Source organism: Gossypium hirsutum, unplaced genomic scaffold, assembly GCF_007990345.1.
Source record: "Gossypium hirsutum isolate 1008001.06 unplaced genomic scaffold, Gossypium_hirsutum_v2.1 scaffold_927, whole genome shotgun sequence".
Classification (NCBI taxonomy): Eukaryota; Viridiplantae; Streptophyta; class Magnoliopsida; order Malvales; family Malvaceae; genus Gossypium; species Gossypium hirsutum.
Window position 1 is genome coordinate 1 of NW_024403342.1, and position 15,779 is coordinate 15,779.

At 33.1% G+C, this 15,779-nt stretch overlaps 1 protein-coding gene and 1 long non-coding RNA gene across 2 annotated transcripts; one reads left to right on the forward strand and one right to left on the reverse strand.

The window, feature by feature from the left end:
* Nucleotides 1-5,775: 5,775 nt before the first annotated feature.
* LOC107904228 (protein TRANSPARENT TESTA GLABRA 1) lies at nt 5,776-7,293 on the reverse strand. Its single transcript, XM_041110540.1, has one exon. The coding sequence runs from the start codon at nt 7,072-7,074 to the stop codon at nt 6,037-6,039; it is 1,038 nt and encodes a 345-aa protein (XP_040966474.1). The 5' UTR covers nt 7,075-7,293; the 3' UTR covers nt 5,776-6,036.
* A 7,123-nt stretch (nt 7,294-14,416) lies between these two features.
* Nucleotides 14,417-15,418, forward strand: LOC121227473 (uncharacterized). Its single transcript, XR_005925074.1, has 2 exons — nt 14,417-15,026; nt 15,276-15,418. It is a non-coding gene; the product is annotated as an uncharacterized lncRNA (long non-coding RNA).
* The last annotated feature ends 361 nt before the right edge of the window (nt 15,419-15,779 follow it).

A 15,779-nucleotide genomic window follows, 5' to 3' on the forward strand; every position in this document is an offset into this window, starting at 1 on the left:
GAGTACCAGTCTCTGAAATCAAATTCCTTTGATTTCAGCTTTCGCTATTCTTGCCTGTTATGTGTTTGTCATAAGTTCTCAACTAGGAGACTATAAAAAGCTACTTCAAAATGCCGATTTTCACCCTCAAAACCATATTAAAACACCAAAATTCGTGTCGGGTCATTGGTAGTCAATTCAAAACATCTTCTGTCCAGTATGTAGCTTCAAAACATTTTCAGTAATGTAACCATTCCTAAGTATTTATCTCAAACGGTTCCTTGTTTTTGTTTCTGTTTCAGACACATGGTATTGTCAACTATTTCTCTTATAATTTTGTGATCTCATTCGATTCCATATTTGTTATATCTATGCATGGCCAGAGTTCACCAACGAGAATGTAAAGCTTTTTACTTACAATTCATTGAGATCAGCGACATCAGATTTCCATCCATCAAACAGAATCGGTGCAGGTGGTTTCGGAGTTGTCTACAGGGTAATGAAAGCTCTCCGACCGTTCTTTTGAGGACGTTTGCTCGGCATGTTTATGTTATGGCTTTTGTGTGTGGGTGCGAGGGAGGGCGAGGTTTCTGGTTTTCATATGGCAGCCTATATAGTGCTTCACCTTTGAATTGTTGGAAACTACAATTTTACTGTTATTGTTGCAGGGGTTTTGAGGATGGTACTAAGTAGCCATCAAGAACTGTTGGTCTACAAGGATCTAATGAATTCCTGACAGGATATATGATACACTACGCCACCCTTGTTACTAATCGGTTATTGTGTTGACGCTCGGGCTTGGTCTCGAATATCTGGAGCATACAGGCTTGCCGTTGCTTTTACTTGTAGAACTCAGTCAGCTATTGATCCTAATTTTGAGGTATATGATGTCCAGAATCCTAATTTCAGGTTAAGATTAAACATATTGCTTGGATGGCCCAAGGCTGCTGTTGCTTAGGTAATTCTGTATTGCGTTCTTCACTATGAAGCTGTACGATATTGTCCACAGGGATATTAAAGCTAGTAATATACTCCTGGATGGAAATTTTCATCCTAAAATTGGGGGATTTCGGGCTAGCTAAGCTTTTCCCGGACAATGTCACTCATGTCAGTACTCGAGTAGCAGGGAGCATTGTAAGCATCATTTTCATTGCATCTCATCCTTAGTCAACTGCCTAGGCTGTTTAACTATTTCAATATTTCATTGATGTTTTTTAAGGACTTTTGAAGGAGTCATCCATTGGCGATTGTGTTTTGTTCTTTACCTTTTGCTTAATCCTTGTGTTTCTATTTGCATCTCAATTATGATATTGTATTTTGTCTAGTGGATATTTGGCACTAGAGTATGCGCTTTTAGGACAACTAACCAAGAAGGCAGATGTGTACAGCTTGGGGTGCTTCTGCTTGAAATAATAAGTGGTAAAGTAGTAGTAAGGCAGCATTTGGAGTGGAGTTCATGCTTCTTGTGATGTCGATGGAGAAGAAGGATTTGATGATGACTTCTTGTGTTTCTGTGTGTGATTATCTAGGGAGTCATGAATCAGAGGCCAAAATGTTTTTAGTTAAAAGTAAGAAGCATAGAAAAATTTGGCTTCAAAAATTTTCTCAGGGTTGAAGATATTGATACTTTTATGTGGTGTAATATTATGCACTTCGACAATGTTGTTACTATGTGGTGTACTACTAATTATGTATTTGGATAATATTATTTCTAGTACTCATTATGGTTTCGAAGCAATTTATAATTATTCAATATTCTTACTAGTATCATTGTGGATAATATTTTTTCAATTATAACGATCAATATTGTAACTTATTATTGAGTATTATTATAAATAAATCATTGCAATATATGTAAAAACAATTTAAAATATAAAAATTTATTAATATATATTAATATATGTAAAAAACAACTTTTCCGGAAAATATTTTCAGGAAATCTGTCAAACAGCAGAAATATTTTACACAGATCAATCAAACCAGAAAATATTTTCCTGTAAGTCATTTTACAGAAAAGTAAACATTTTCCAGAATCATTTTACGGAAAATATTTTACTGCCAATCAAACAGACCCTAAATTACTTACTAAAATAATAAACAAATCTAATTAACTATAAATTTGACTAGTTTGCCAAAAATCTGAGGTGGCGTATGCTTAACAAAGAGTTGCCAACCATAGATCTCGCCAAAGCAAAGAGTTCGCAATTGGCATAACACTCAAAACTCTATACTTATCCAAAACAAACACTTATTCTATCTACCCTTCTATTACCAATTATATGTCAAACAAATAGTACTCACATACAAAAACTTTGTCGGGCGAGTTGTTACATATAAGGTTTTACTTTGGAAGTACAAGAATGCAATAATAATTCAGGGAAAATATGGTAGCACTGAGGCGATACTAGGACAAGCTAAAATCTCGCCATTCACATAAGCAGCAATAACAAAGTTGAAAGATGAATCATCTAGAATATTGCCATCAAATGGAAGGCACCTTGCTATGGTGGCTAAAGATCAATTCAGATGGAGCTACTGTAGTGAGTGGAAACTGGTCAGCAATAGGTGGCGTTTACGTGACTCGCATGGTAATTGGTTAGCAGGCTTTCATCGATTCATCGGGAGGTTATGCTCTAATGGCTAAATATGGGCGATTTCCATGCCTTGAAATAGCTTCGCAGAAGGGTACACCAAGTGATAATGAATCTAACAATAAAAGTGTAGTGGATATGCTAACAAATGTTCAGTAGGGTCATCATCAACAACTTTAGTCCAAAGAATAAAGGAGGAATGTAGGCGCAATTGGACTGTCAAAATCCAACATGTCTTCCGTGAAGCAAAAAAAATGGTTGATTACACAACCAAGTCTTGATCTAAAAATAAATATGAACCGAAAATTATTGATTCCCCATGTTGTATTAGGCAACTCCTTTTAGTGGATAAAATGGGGACTTTTATGTAAGAAGATAAAGAGAGAGAGAGAGGGAGGAGGGGAGGGGAGAGGGAGAGAATACAGAAGAGAGAGAAGAATAATTTGCAAATGTAATTCAATTTTAAATATTTTATTAATAAAACTATAATTAACATATTTATATAAAAATTAAACTTTTTATTAAATAACATATTAATTAAAATTATTATTTTATTTCTATTAAGAGTAGAACTAATTTATTAAATTGAGACAAGATGTAACAAAACTAATTTAATAAAGAATATATTTGTACTTATGGATATTATTATTATAAATAAAATACATTATAAAGGATTAAGAAAACATAAAAGAATAAGCTTTTTTTTTTGGAACAAAAGACAGCCAACCAATAGTGATTACAAACCAGTGAAATTCCTAAGTAGCAGTAAGGGACAATGCATTCAAATCTTTATGCAGCAACACTAGAACTGAGTCTGGGGTTCTTCAAATCTCTATAAACTATTAAGGTTATAACAAAACTAGTTTAGCCATGTGATCAACAACTTTGTTGTGGTCTCTAGGAATATGTCGAACTCGCACATTCCAATTGTGTTTTAGCAGATGATCAACCAGTCGCAACTTTGTCATCCTATTAACAACAATGTTTCCAACCAAAATTGATTTAACTAGCATCAAATTGTCACATTTTAGGTCCCAATGTCTATAGCTAACTTCCCATACAATTTGGAGACCTTCCAAAATAGCTCTAGCTTCAACTTTAAAAATTCTCTCCTTCTCAATTCTCATTGTCAAGCTATGTACCAGTTTGCAAATGAGTCTCTGAAAACTCCTATTGCAAATGAGTCTCTGAAAACTCCTATTGACACGCCATTAGTGTTATCTGAAACAACACCATCCGTATTTAATTTGACCCAACCTTACTCTAAAGGCATCCAATGTTTAAAAGTGACTATTTGTATGAGAAGATCACCTATATTTGACTATACAACAAACCTACTGTTATAATAAATGTTGTTAAAGAAAGTAGTGTATAATTTGACTAATTCTGTTGTGGTGCTTGTCAAGACGTTCCTTGGAGACCTCTAAACAAGAGCTAGAATTTGGTAGAGGATCTCTATCACACCATTAATTAATTGCCTAGACTTTTCTTTTTCATTCAAAGGTCAGACTCCGCTTGCAAGGGATTGGATCAGCCTGAAAGACTATTCAACGGATCATGTAAAAGTCCATGAAAGAAATAGAACAAGAAAATCGGTACTTCTTTGATTAATTTGTTGCAGGCGGAAGAAATAGTAAGATTCCCATATGATAGATACTCTAGCCTAATTTACACGATTTTGTTTTTTTATACAAACGCACCTGCTGTATTTTTGGTCGTAACCAAGGTATTCACCGCCAACAATGATGATTAATCCCCTCGTCACAAGTACTCTTCAAAGGATAAACGATTGACCATGAAACGTGCTCCATTATTATAAACGGGGATCGAACACCTAACCACATAGTTAACGGATTTGGTGAGCAACCACCATATCATGCCTCATGGTTACACCTGTTGCATTGATCCTTCAATTTTGAACCTCCTCCAAGGAGTTATATTCCTGCTGCAACAACAAATTCTACAGAATACTACCTGGTCCATTGAAGTATACAAGATCTCTGGCAGGCCTAGACAATGCTTCATCCAAGCTGGCTTTCATGAAGATATAAGACGAAAGAGTGCTTCAATAAACAACATATCAGAGCATATTGCTCAAAGTCAATCACTAAAACAAACTAAATGCATTAATCACCCAACCACGATTGAAGGGAACTTCACATTGAATCAAATTTGTTGTCCAAGAAAGCATAGAATGCAAAAGAATGTCCATCTTGCATATCTTCATTGCGCCATAATAATTTAAACTACTCATGCTCACATGTTAAACAAACCATCAAATATATATTTAACATGTACCAAAGGAAACGACAAGTGAATTTTGTTGGTTATTTGATAACAATATCTAACTTGTTAAAGCGATTACAAATATCCTCAAATTGTTCACGTACACAACTGAAGGTAAAAGCATCAAATCTACATATTGGGCATTTGCTCTCTACCCTTAGAGTGTTATTTCATCCTGATAGTATATGTTACATTAAAATTGGCTTAGTTGATGGCTATCATGTAGAATAAGGATATTCTAATATCGAAAGTGAGATGAACTGCTTCTCAAACAAGATAAAATTAGTTTACATACCTAATGAATTCATTAAACTATGAAGTTCCAACAATATGGAATTCCTACTTATTATCTTCCTCAATTCTTTTCCAGCTAGAAAATATCATGTTAAGTTGGTAAAAGTATCATGAAGGTCCCTGTACTAGGAGTCTGATTTCATTTTACCCCCTTTACTAAAAATGGGCAAATTAGTCCTTTTACGTTAGATCAAATAGCAAATTGGTCATTTCTATTAAAAGATTCATCCATTTCTACTGTTAAAACTAGCACGAATGACAGAATAATCGGGCAGTTACACAAGGTGTGCCACGTGTACCTCATACTAACATACAAAAGTAAAAATGGATGAGAGTTTTAACAAGAGGACTAGTTTGCTCTATCGTAGAGGGACTAATTTACCCATTTTTTGAGTAGTGAGGGCAAAATGCAAGTTGACTCCCAGTACAAGGACCTCCATGATGCTTTTACCTGTTAAGTTAAATTCCTTAACATGAAACTGATCATATAATTTGATGACCTAAATGCCCAGTGAAATTCTTTTCTGAAACTGTATCACATGAAAATTATCTAAAAGGGGGAGGTTTTGTTCAATTGTACTACATAAAGACAATCAAGCATCAAACAAACGAAACTTAAAAATTCTTGAATGTAATGTTTACCATATGATGATAAACTTAACTAAAGGAATTTCAATACAGATTTTTGGAAGAACATTTACTTCATCAATGGTGCAAAGTAATGGCAGAATTGACAGCTAAACTAAAACTGATTCCACAAATCAAGTCAGAATTGACAGGCTTAACTAAAACTGATTCCACAAATCAAGTCAAAGGGGAATACAAGCTTAAGCAGTCTATGAAACAGAAGACCAGACTTCAAGCAGGAAAATACAGTGTGAAAACCTCAAACTTTGAGAAGCTGCAATTTGTTGGAAAAGGCAATGGCAATCCAATCAGGTTGCGCAGCAGACCACTGTAATTGATTAATTTCGTAGCCAGCAGAGTAAACACACAGAGGATCGATACCATTAGGTCCCGCCACCGTAGGCAACTCCCAAATAAGAGCCTGGGTATCATCCCCAGCGGAACAAATATGCTTACAACTCTGAGGAGCCCAGGCAATGGCATTGACACTAGCGTGATGCCGCTCCAACTCAGCAACGGGGGTTGTGGGTGACCTTATATCCAAAATCACAACTTTATTGCTATCCATTTGAATGGTAGCCATATACTTCAAATCTTGCTTGTTCCAAGCCAATCTTAATAAAGGGGTGTCGGGTTGGGGACTTTCATAAATGATGGTGGAATGTTCTTTGTCTCTCAAATCGAAAATCCTAACGGACCCATCAGCGGAAACGGAAGCAAAAACTCTAGCTTCACCCCAAGCAATGTCGTAAACCTCTTTATCATGAGCGATCAATTGGGTTTCAACGACGCATTTCTCGATGTCCCAAATGGTGCAAGTTGTGTCGATGCTGGAAGTCCCAATTCTCTTGGGTTCAACATCGTTCCAATCGAAGGAAGTTAACGGGGCACAAAACTCGCTGGTTTTGCTATTGTTTAGAACAGTGACAGGTTCAATGGAAGATTCTCGAACTTCCCAGAGACGCAGGAAATCGCCGGTTGAAGCGAGAAGATCGGAACAAGAAGAAGAGGATGAAGCGGATTTTCGATTGGGTTGGAACATGAGCTTGGTGGGTGGATAAGGGTGGTCGAAGGCAAGCTTTGGGTGGGTCTTGAAGGAGAGGGTTTCTGGATCAAATGAGATTATGTCGACTCTGTTAGTGTAATCTTCGAGGAAGCTGCCGAGAGCGATGCGTTGATGGTTGATATTGGTGGAGGAAGGCGTGGAAGATAAGGCCATGGCATAAACTGTGTAAGCTGATTCGTAGGTTACCGAATTATCGGATCTCAGGTGGGATTCTTGAGTTGAATTCTCCATTTCTTCTCAACCAAATTTGGGAAGAGCTTTTAGGGTTTATAGCCCGGGAGCTGTTAATTTCCCTTTCCCTAATTGAGTTTCCACGAAATGGAATGCTATATTGTTTTCTTCACAGCAATGTTTGATTTTTCATGTGGTTTTGGTCCAAGGTGAACCCAGAACCACAAGCTTTATACATTCCTTCCAGACAAATCAAATTATCGAATTATAAATTATTTAAGAACAGTTAGAAAAAGCTCTAGAAAAGTTTATAAACACTAATAGCATAAGCATCAATTAAACATTTCAAATTCAATTAAAGGTTAATTTTCTTAAATTCTAATTCAACATTAACATTACTTTTAGCAAGCATTTTGTCAATGTGATTACCAAAAATGTTATTTTACTTTTTAAATTTAACCTTATTAAATAAAAGAGTATAAAATAAAGTTTTAAGTAATGTAAAAAAAAAAACAATCCAAAATAAAGTTAGTATTTTGATAAGAAAAATTAGCAATATGAACAAGTTGACTTAAATTTTGAAATATGAAAAGTACAAAGGCTAAATTTCAAATATGTAAAAGGAAAAGCTAGAAAATAGTTTACCCAAAATGTTACAAGGACTGAAGAGAAATTTCCCCTTTTCTCATTTTCACATGAAAGTCACAGGTGGGGGGTTCTTTCATTTTTTTTATTTTTCACTCTTTACTCCTCTTCTTCCTTCTCCATTTTCCCTAGCTGCACTCCACTATGCAGTTAGCCATTGCCAATGTCCCTCGAGCCAACTGATATCACTAGAGTGCAATTCTCTTCCTTTTTTATTTTTTTGGTTTTCTTTTGCCCAAAAGTCTCTCTCACTCTTACTGCTACCGTCGACATCGTAATGATTGTTTGTGGTGATATTCTCAATACTTAGCTGTATCTACTCTATCACTTCCGTGATTTAGATTTGATTGTCATTTCCAATTTTTAGTAGAGCTCTCTCTGTTTTTTGTTAGCTTCGTCTTATTGAAAATTCACTAATGTTAAAATCAAATGATATAAGAGGAGTTTTGACTACATTTATTTATTTAAAGGTTGAAAAACCTTATTCTAATTAATATTAAATAGATGAAGTGTAGTTCTATACGAATACTACTTGTGCCACAAGAGGAGTTTCGGCCCTCGGCCTTAAGCCCTCCACATATCCCCTAGTTTTGCCACTGTATTATTTTTAACAAGAATTTTGGTCACACAAATCTAACAATTCACTTTCCATTGTTTCTCTTTTGAAAATTTTAAACTAAGACTGTCTAAGAAGGGGAAACATTTGTTGTCACTCTGTATCAAAATTTGATGTTCTAGGTTGTTATTCAGTATTAGCGTTTAGTTGTTCTTCCATTTAATTTTTTTGCATTTTGCATCATGTTGTTTTGGGTTTCATGATCATACGGTGGAGACTATCATGATTCGTGAATGCATAGACTATCATGTTTTGGGTTTCATCGACCTGTGTTTGAATGCCTTCAAGAATTTTTTGTATCTGCAACTTCTCCGGAGATTCTTGTGGTAATTCATCTTTTTCCTCGCGATTACAAGCCCATTCTTGAATTTTGTTTTGGTGAACCTCCTGAAACTACCTAAACGTTAAATCTCCTACCACATACGTGGTAAGGCGATGGAACGGGGGAAACTAAGCTAAAGACTAAGCCTAATGTGTATCTTCTCTCTCCTATGCCAAAATTGGCTATTTTTAACAGCAAAATCTGACTCCATAATTGTCCCCAAAATTTCCTTGAACGGACCTTCATTGTTTAGTGCTTCAGTTAGACAAAGACTACCCCTGGTGTCATTTTTTGTCCCCTCACGATAGTGATATCACAATATTGTCGACATATGGGATGCTCCTTGGTAATTGGGTATTGTGATACCTAAAGAGGATATCACAATACCATTGTAGGTGGTCTTCATCTTGGACCTATTGGAGGTATCATGATTCCCATGTTTCAATATCACGATACCTCTATCTTCGGGGATGTTTTCGTGTAATTTTGGTCTACTGTTAAGTACCTACAACACTTAACACTTAAACAGACATTAGGGCCCCGATGGCACAATTGACCAATTTCGGTCTAAAAAATAAGTAAAAAGAGGTATTTACACTTACTAAAATGAAAATCTAAAATTAAGTTAAACTAATAAAAAGACTCTTAAATTGCTTAAATACAAGCTCATTAAGTGACACGATAAGCCTAATTTGACATATGAAATTATAACAGATCACCTTTCTTTCAAAATGTCAAATGCCTGAGTGCACTCCTCGTCAAAAATGAAGGGAACATCTTTCTGTAGAAGACGACTCAATGGTTTGGAAATTTGAAATAAATCCTTGATAAACCACCAATAAAACCTGGCATGCTCCAAAAAGTTACGGATCCCATAGTTAGAGGATGGAGGTGGTAGCTTTTCAATGACTTCAATATTAGCACGATCAACCTCTAATTATAGAATTGAATTAATTATTGAACATAAATCGTTATTAACTGTTCCAACTTGACTAGTAACATTTGGTATCCTATTCCGGTAATAGAAACAGGATATGGGTGTTACACCTTTCTTCGGGACACAGTGTGTCGAACTTACCCACTCACTATCAGAGATAGCGTAGACAATATTAGCATTTAACCATTTCGTTAATTCTTTCTTCACCACCTCCTTTCATTCGCCGCTGACCATCCACCATCGATTCCTCTAAGAGAATATTATGTTGAAAGAGAGATTGGCTTATACCTTTAATGTTAGTAATAGTCCACCCACTAGCCTTTTTGCACACTTGTAGTACTTGGTGAAGAGCGGTTTCCTATTCCACACCGAGTCGTGCAAAGATAATAATCGTTAAAGTATTATTCTCTCCAAAATACCCATACTTCAAATCTTCCAAAAGGGGTTTCAACTCAAGCCTGGGTGACTTCACTATAGATGATATCATTTTCTCGAAAGCATCCTCAAGAGGTTCCAATGGTTCCTTGCAATGCCTCCAACAATCTAGCTGATAAACTCTTTCCTGTTCAAGTTAGAATTCCATATCATCGTGGGATTCCCAGTCATCATCATTGTAACACCCCTAACTCGTATCCGTCATCAGAATAGGGTTACAGAGCATTACAGGACAAACAGAATATTAAACCATTCAAATCGTACATTAATACAAACATAATCAAATTTTATTCAAATACATCCATAATGTCTCTTAATCGAGCTCTCGAGGCCCTAAAAATGCTATAGAAACAATCCAGGACTATATCAGAAAAATTTGGAAATTTTAGGAAAAATTTGAAAAATTTAGACTGCAAGGGTCACACGGCCGTGTGACTCACACGGCTGAGACACACGCCTGTGTCTCAGGCCAGTGGACATTTAAAATAGGGACACACGGCTGTGCCCCAGCCCGTGTTCGTACCCATGTAACTCACTGACTTGGGTCACACGGCCAAGCCACACGAAACCACCGTCATATACCAAATCACGAATGTACTCAAATCTCGCGTTCAATCCAAACTGAGTACTAAATTCGATAATATATTACTCATTTATTAACTATTTTTCCTTTTCCACGAGTATCTACGGAATCTTGATATAAAATATAAAATTACTCATTTATTAGCATATATTTCATTTCCAATCTATTTTACAATTAATACCCTTTTATTTTTCAAATTTTCACAATTACCCCAAACTTTTACAATTTCTGCAATTTAATCCCTTAATTAGTTAATTCATCAAATTAACTAATTTTCTCAAATCAATAATCTATCCAAATATTCTAGGCCCTCAAAAAGCCCCTACTAAACCTAAAAGTTACTATCAAACCCTACTATTTTGACATTCTCACAATTTAATCTCAAAATCAAGATTTAACAAAAATCTCTTTACAAATTCATCAAATAGCACAACAAATACTCCAAATAAATAATATTCAACAATGGAAACTTCCAAAATTTTTAGCAGAATCAGAAACAAAGGTACAGGCTAGCTGGACCTAGTTGCAACGATCTCAAAAACATAAAAATTACAAGAAACAGGTAAGAATTGAACTCACACGCAAGCTTCTATGCTCAACCGATTCTCCAAGCTATTCCTATGGTGTTTCGGCAATGGCAAAAGAAGAAATGAAGAAGAAAACTTATTTGTTCTAATTTGTTTTATTTAATTTCTATTTATTTACAATTATGTCATTAAAATCTCATTAATCTATCATTTTAATTTCTCTTGCCGTCCAACACTATCCATTAGGGACTAATTATTATATTGGTCCCTTATCACGTAATTACTAAGCTATTGAATCATTTAATTGAACTAATTATTAACTTTTACACTTTTTTCAATTTAGTTCTTTTTCTTTAATTAACTATCTAAACGTTAATATTTCTAAACCAAATTTTAATACGGATTTAATAACTCTATAAATATTCTAAAAATAATAATTACGAGTCAACACAAAGAAAATTTGTGGTCCCGAAACCACTACTCTATGACTACTAAAAATCGGGTTGTTACAATCATGGCATGACTCATCCTCCTTTCTAATAGAGAACTCTCTATGTGCACTAGATTGTTCAGTCCCAACAGGCCCCATGCTCTCAACATCCAAAAATCGCTCCACTTCACACTCTTCTTGTTCTGCAAATGTTCCTTTTTCCTTGGACACAATCATCACGGATATAGACATCTCTCTAGCGGATTCTACTACTCTCAACCTGTTCTTTATTACTCTCATACAATCTGGCATAGAAATACTACAATTGAGCCGCACTCTCGACTCCATTCCCAATTAAGCCTCATAATATTCTCTTGAATCTTTCCCAAGCTTGACCTAAAGTCTCGGTACTCTCTTGTTTGAAGTCGGACAACCCTTTGTAAGCGATAAGCACGGTGGTCATAGAAATATTTCGCTTCAAGAATAGGTATAAAAATTCCTCCCACGTAGTGATAGTGTTGGGAGGCAACATATCCAACCACTCCCTTGCTTTTCCTCTAAGAGCAGATGATATCAATAACAATCGAATATTATCGTTAGGAATCCCCTCATAACCCATAGTGCTGCATATGTGATCAAACCTGCGAAGCATATTCAATCACACACAATTTTTTGAAAATCCTTGCTTGACTAAAATTCAACATGGTACAATTCAATAAATTTGCAAAATAATCCAATCCAATAAATTTGTGCTAAAAATCCTCCTAAAAAATCAAATGTTTTTTTATTAAAAAAACGAATAAATATGTTAAATTACACGGCAACGTAGATGCATGTGAAAGTTGCAATTGGGAAGCACAAACCAATTCATGTTATCATACGTTTTCTCCTCTTATTTGTTTGGCGGTTCAAGATTGACGGACTTTTCCTTTTCTCATGGAAATTGATTGGGTCATTCATTAATATTATTTTTTTTGTTAGTTGGGTGTTCGAAGTGTAATTTGCCTTCATCCTCACCATTCAAATTAATTTCGAATGCCCATCTCATAAAATGTCAAATCTCTCAGCCGTTTCTGCCTAATTTAATAGCTTTCTTTGGTCAAAATATGTTTATAGTCCCTGAACTTTTTGAAAATTAGGAATTTAATTTATATACTTATATTTTTAGAAATTTAATCCCTTTACTTTTCATATTTCAAAATGTAGGTCCAATTGTTAATACCTTCAATTCTTTTATTAAATCCAGGTTAATTACAAGATCTTTTTTTAATTACATGGAGTAGTTTTCTTTTAATTTGAAAAGTAAAGAAACTGAAATCCTAGAAATACAAGTGCAGGGCCTAAATTCCTAATTTTTAGAAAGTACAAGCACTATAGTCACATTTTAACCATCTGCTTTCCAAAATTAAACTTTTCTCTTAACTCATAAGAAGCTTGCAAGGCAGTGCAGTGAGATTTGAATGAGAAGGAAAGCATGTTTGAGTCCGTAATTCTGACCCACAAGACTTTAAAGCCACTCCATGTCCCACCCATGGTAGACGTGCAGGAATTGGATTACTTTTAAATTTTTTAATAAATTTCATTTGATTAAAAGAATTTACAATCTAGTAATTGAATTATTCAAAAAAAATTATTTAAGTAATTAAATTATTAAAATCAAAACTATATAACTTTCTTTATTCACACAATTTGTAATAATCGAATTTTTTTTTCTTTTATATAATTCACTTTTTTAAAAAATAAATTTAAAAATCATAAACTAAAATTCCAGAGTTACATAGTCGTAATCTGAAATTTCAAAGTTAAAAGTTTGACTTTCATGTACATGTGAGCATCACTCGTTAATTCACATGGCTTGATGTACACGCCATGTTCTTGCAATATGTGTTGATTATCACATAGATTAAATTAATTATATTTAGAAAACATTTTTAATATATATAATAGGAAAATCATAATGTTTTTAAATTAAGAATAAATATGAAATATTAATATAAAAAATATAAATTAGCTATTTTCTTTTGAATAAGAATTTGTATGTACAAAAATTTAAAAGATTTTATATAATTAATTTATAAAAGTAGACATTATTTAGTAGAATTTTAAATGAAAAGTATTAGTTATTATATTATTTTTATGTTAAAAATAAAGATAAAATAAGAAAATAATTTTTTTGTTAAATACTTGAAAATTAACTTTTTTTACAACTATTTACTTTAATTTATATTTTTATATTTATAATGTTATCTTTTACTTTTATTTTAAAATTATAATTTGATTTGTGCATGTGATATTCATTTTTGTGAGATTTTTTTTCTTATTTTTAAAAGTAAATTAATAGGTCATGCTATGTTACATAGTTTGATAAGTAATAATGAATATATAAAATATTCTTTAACAATTTTATTATAGGTTAATATCTATTATTTTTAATACAATGCTTATAACTATCCATATTCCCTTTCAATGCACTCAAATTCATATCCTCCTATATTAACAATAATATTTATGCAATATATAACATATCTTAAAAGGTAATGAAGCCGTAATAAAAAAATATATAAGTAAATTAAAAATTCTTTACCCGAAAAAAATAGAAATAAAACGTGAGTATTAATAATTTATTAATACTAAATTATGAGACATTGATGTTGTAAATAGAAAACTTTTATCTAAAAAATTTATGATTTCAAAATTTTAAATTTTAGTTGTTTTGTAAAAAGAATTAATTTTTTTTATAGTTTTCCAACTGAATTAAGATTCTATTAATGAATAATTTCAATATAAATATATATTTTTATACTATTTTTATAACTACTCATAATTTCTAATCAAGGACACAATTATCAATATAGATTTATGGATAATAATGTTATGAATGAAAATGAAAGAAATAGAATTAAAAGAGAAAAGTTTGGTACTTGGTAGACCCCACAAATATTTTCTATCTTTTTAAGTTAAACGTTTGGCTGCATCTTTATTTTCTATCTCAGCATTCCAACACTTGATTTGGGAAAGCTAAAAGTAGGTTCAATATTTTCTGTTCTTATAGAAAAAGAGATTTGTGGAACTGGAGGTCTTCAAATTTCCATCCAGCAGAAGAATGATTAAGGTATCGATTATGGCGGAGCTGTTAGGAGAATGCAAGGTGGCGCTAGCAAGGGTGAGGGAGAGGCTGTTAACACCAACCCCAACCTTTCATTTTCACCCTTTCCCTTCTTCTTCTCATGATTCTTCTTTCCTTGTTTACTTTTAGTAATTTAATGTTTCTAGTTTGGATCTTTTTCTGTGTTTCTTTTTCCTTTTACATATAATTTTCATCATCCTCATTCTTTTCTTAGTGCTCTACGATAATGTAAATTTCAGTAACCCTTTTTCTGTTTCCTTATTGTAGTCAACAGCTTAATTATGAGACATCGGTGTGGGCAGAATCCTAAATTAGTTCCTTTGTATTCACCTTATCACTACCTCTACGAATAAAAACGACTTACACTTGTCAAATTACATTTTATCCCAGGTAAATTATTCTTATATATTAGATTAAAAAGTAAATTATTTTTTATTAAAACTTTCATCTATTTCTACAGTTAAATATTGATCTCTATATGTCAACATGATGTATATATGGCATGTCACGTGTCATTGTCTAGTTATTTTGTCAATCGCATCAGTTTTTAACGATACAAATGAATGAATCTTTTAACAAAAATGAACAATTTGCTCTTTTATCTAATATACATGGACTAACTTGTCTTTTTTTTAATAGAGGGAGCAAAATGTAATTTAACTCCTAATACAGTGGCCTCCATAGTACTTTTATTAGAGATGCCCAATGATGGTTATTAAAAATTCATATAAAAATGAAATGATGTTTTGATTGTAATGATAAATTAAGTTAAAGGTTTTGCATGCATGATATTCTTAGTTCAAATCTTATTAATTTATAGGTACATTTTTTTATTGATTTATAAAATATATAAAACAGAACAAAAACACTCTCATAATGATATAACTTATTTTGCACGTAGAAGATTATTTTGATAATTTCACAATTAAGTTGGTGTTCGATTAGCTCGTGACTTAAATATAAATACTTTAAAATAAAAAAAATTTTCTCTCCAACAAAATGAAATTGAATGGAGGTTTGGCTCAAAGAATATAAAAATAATTTTGATAATAGATTATTTTGTCTGGTTTATTTGGTTGTGATGTAAGATTTGATGTTTGATTGATGAAACTTAAGATTATTTATTAAATTCTTATTATAAAA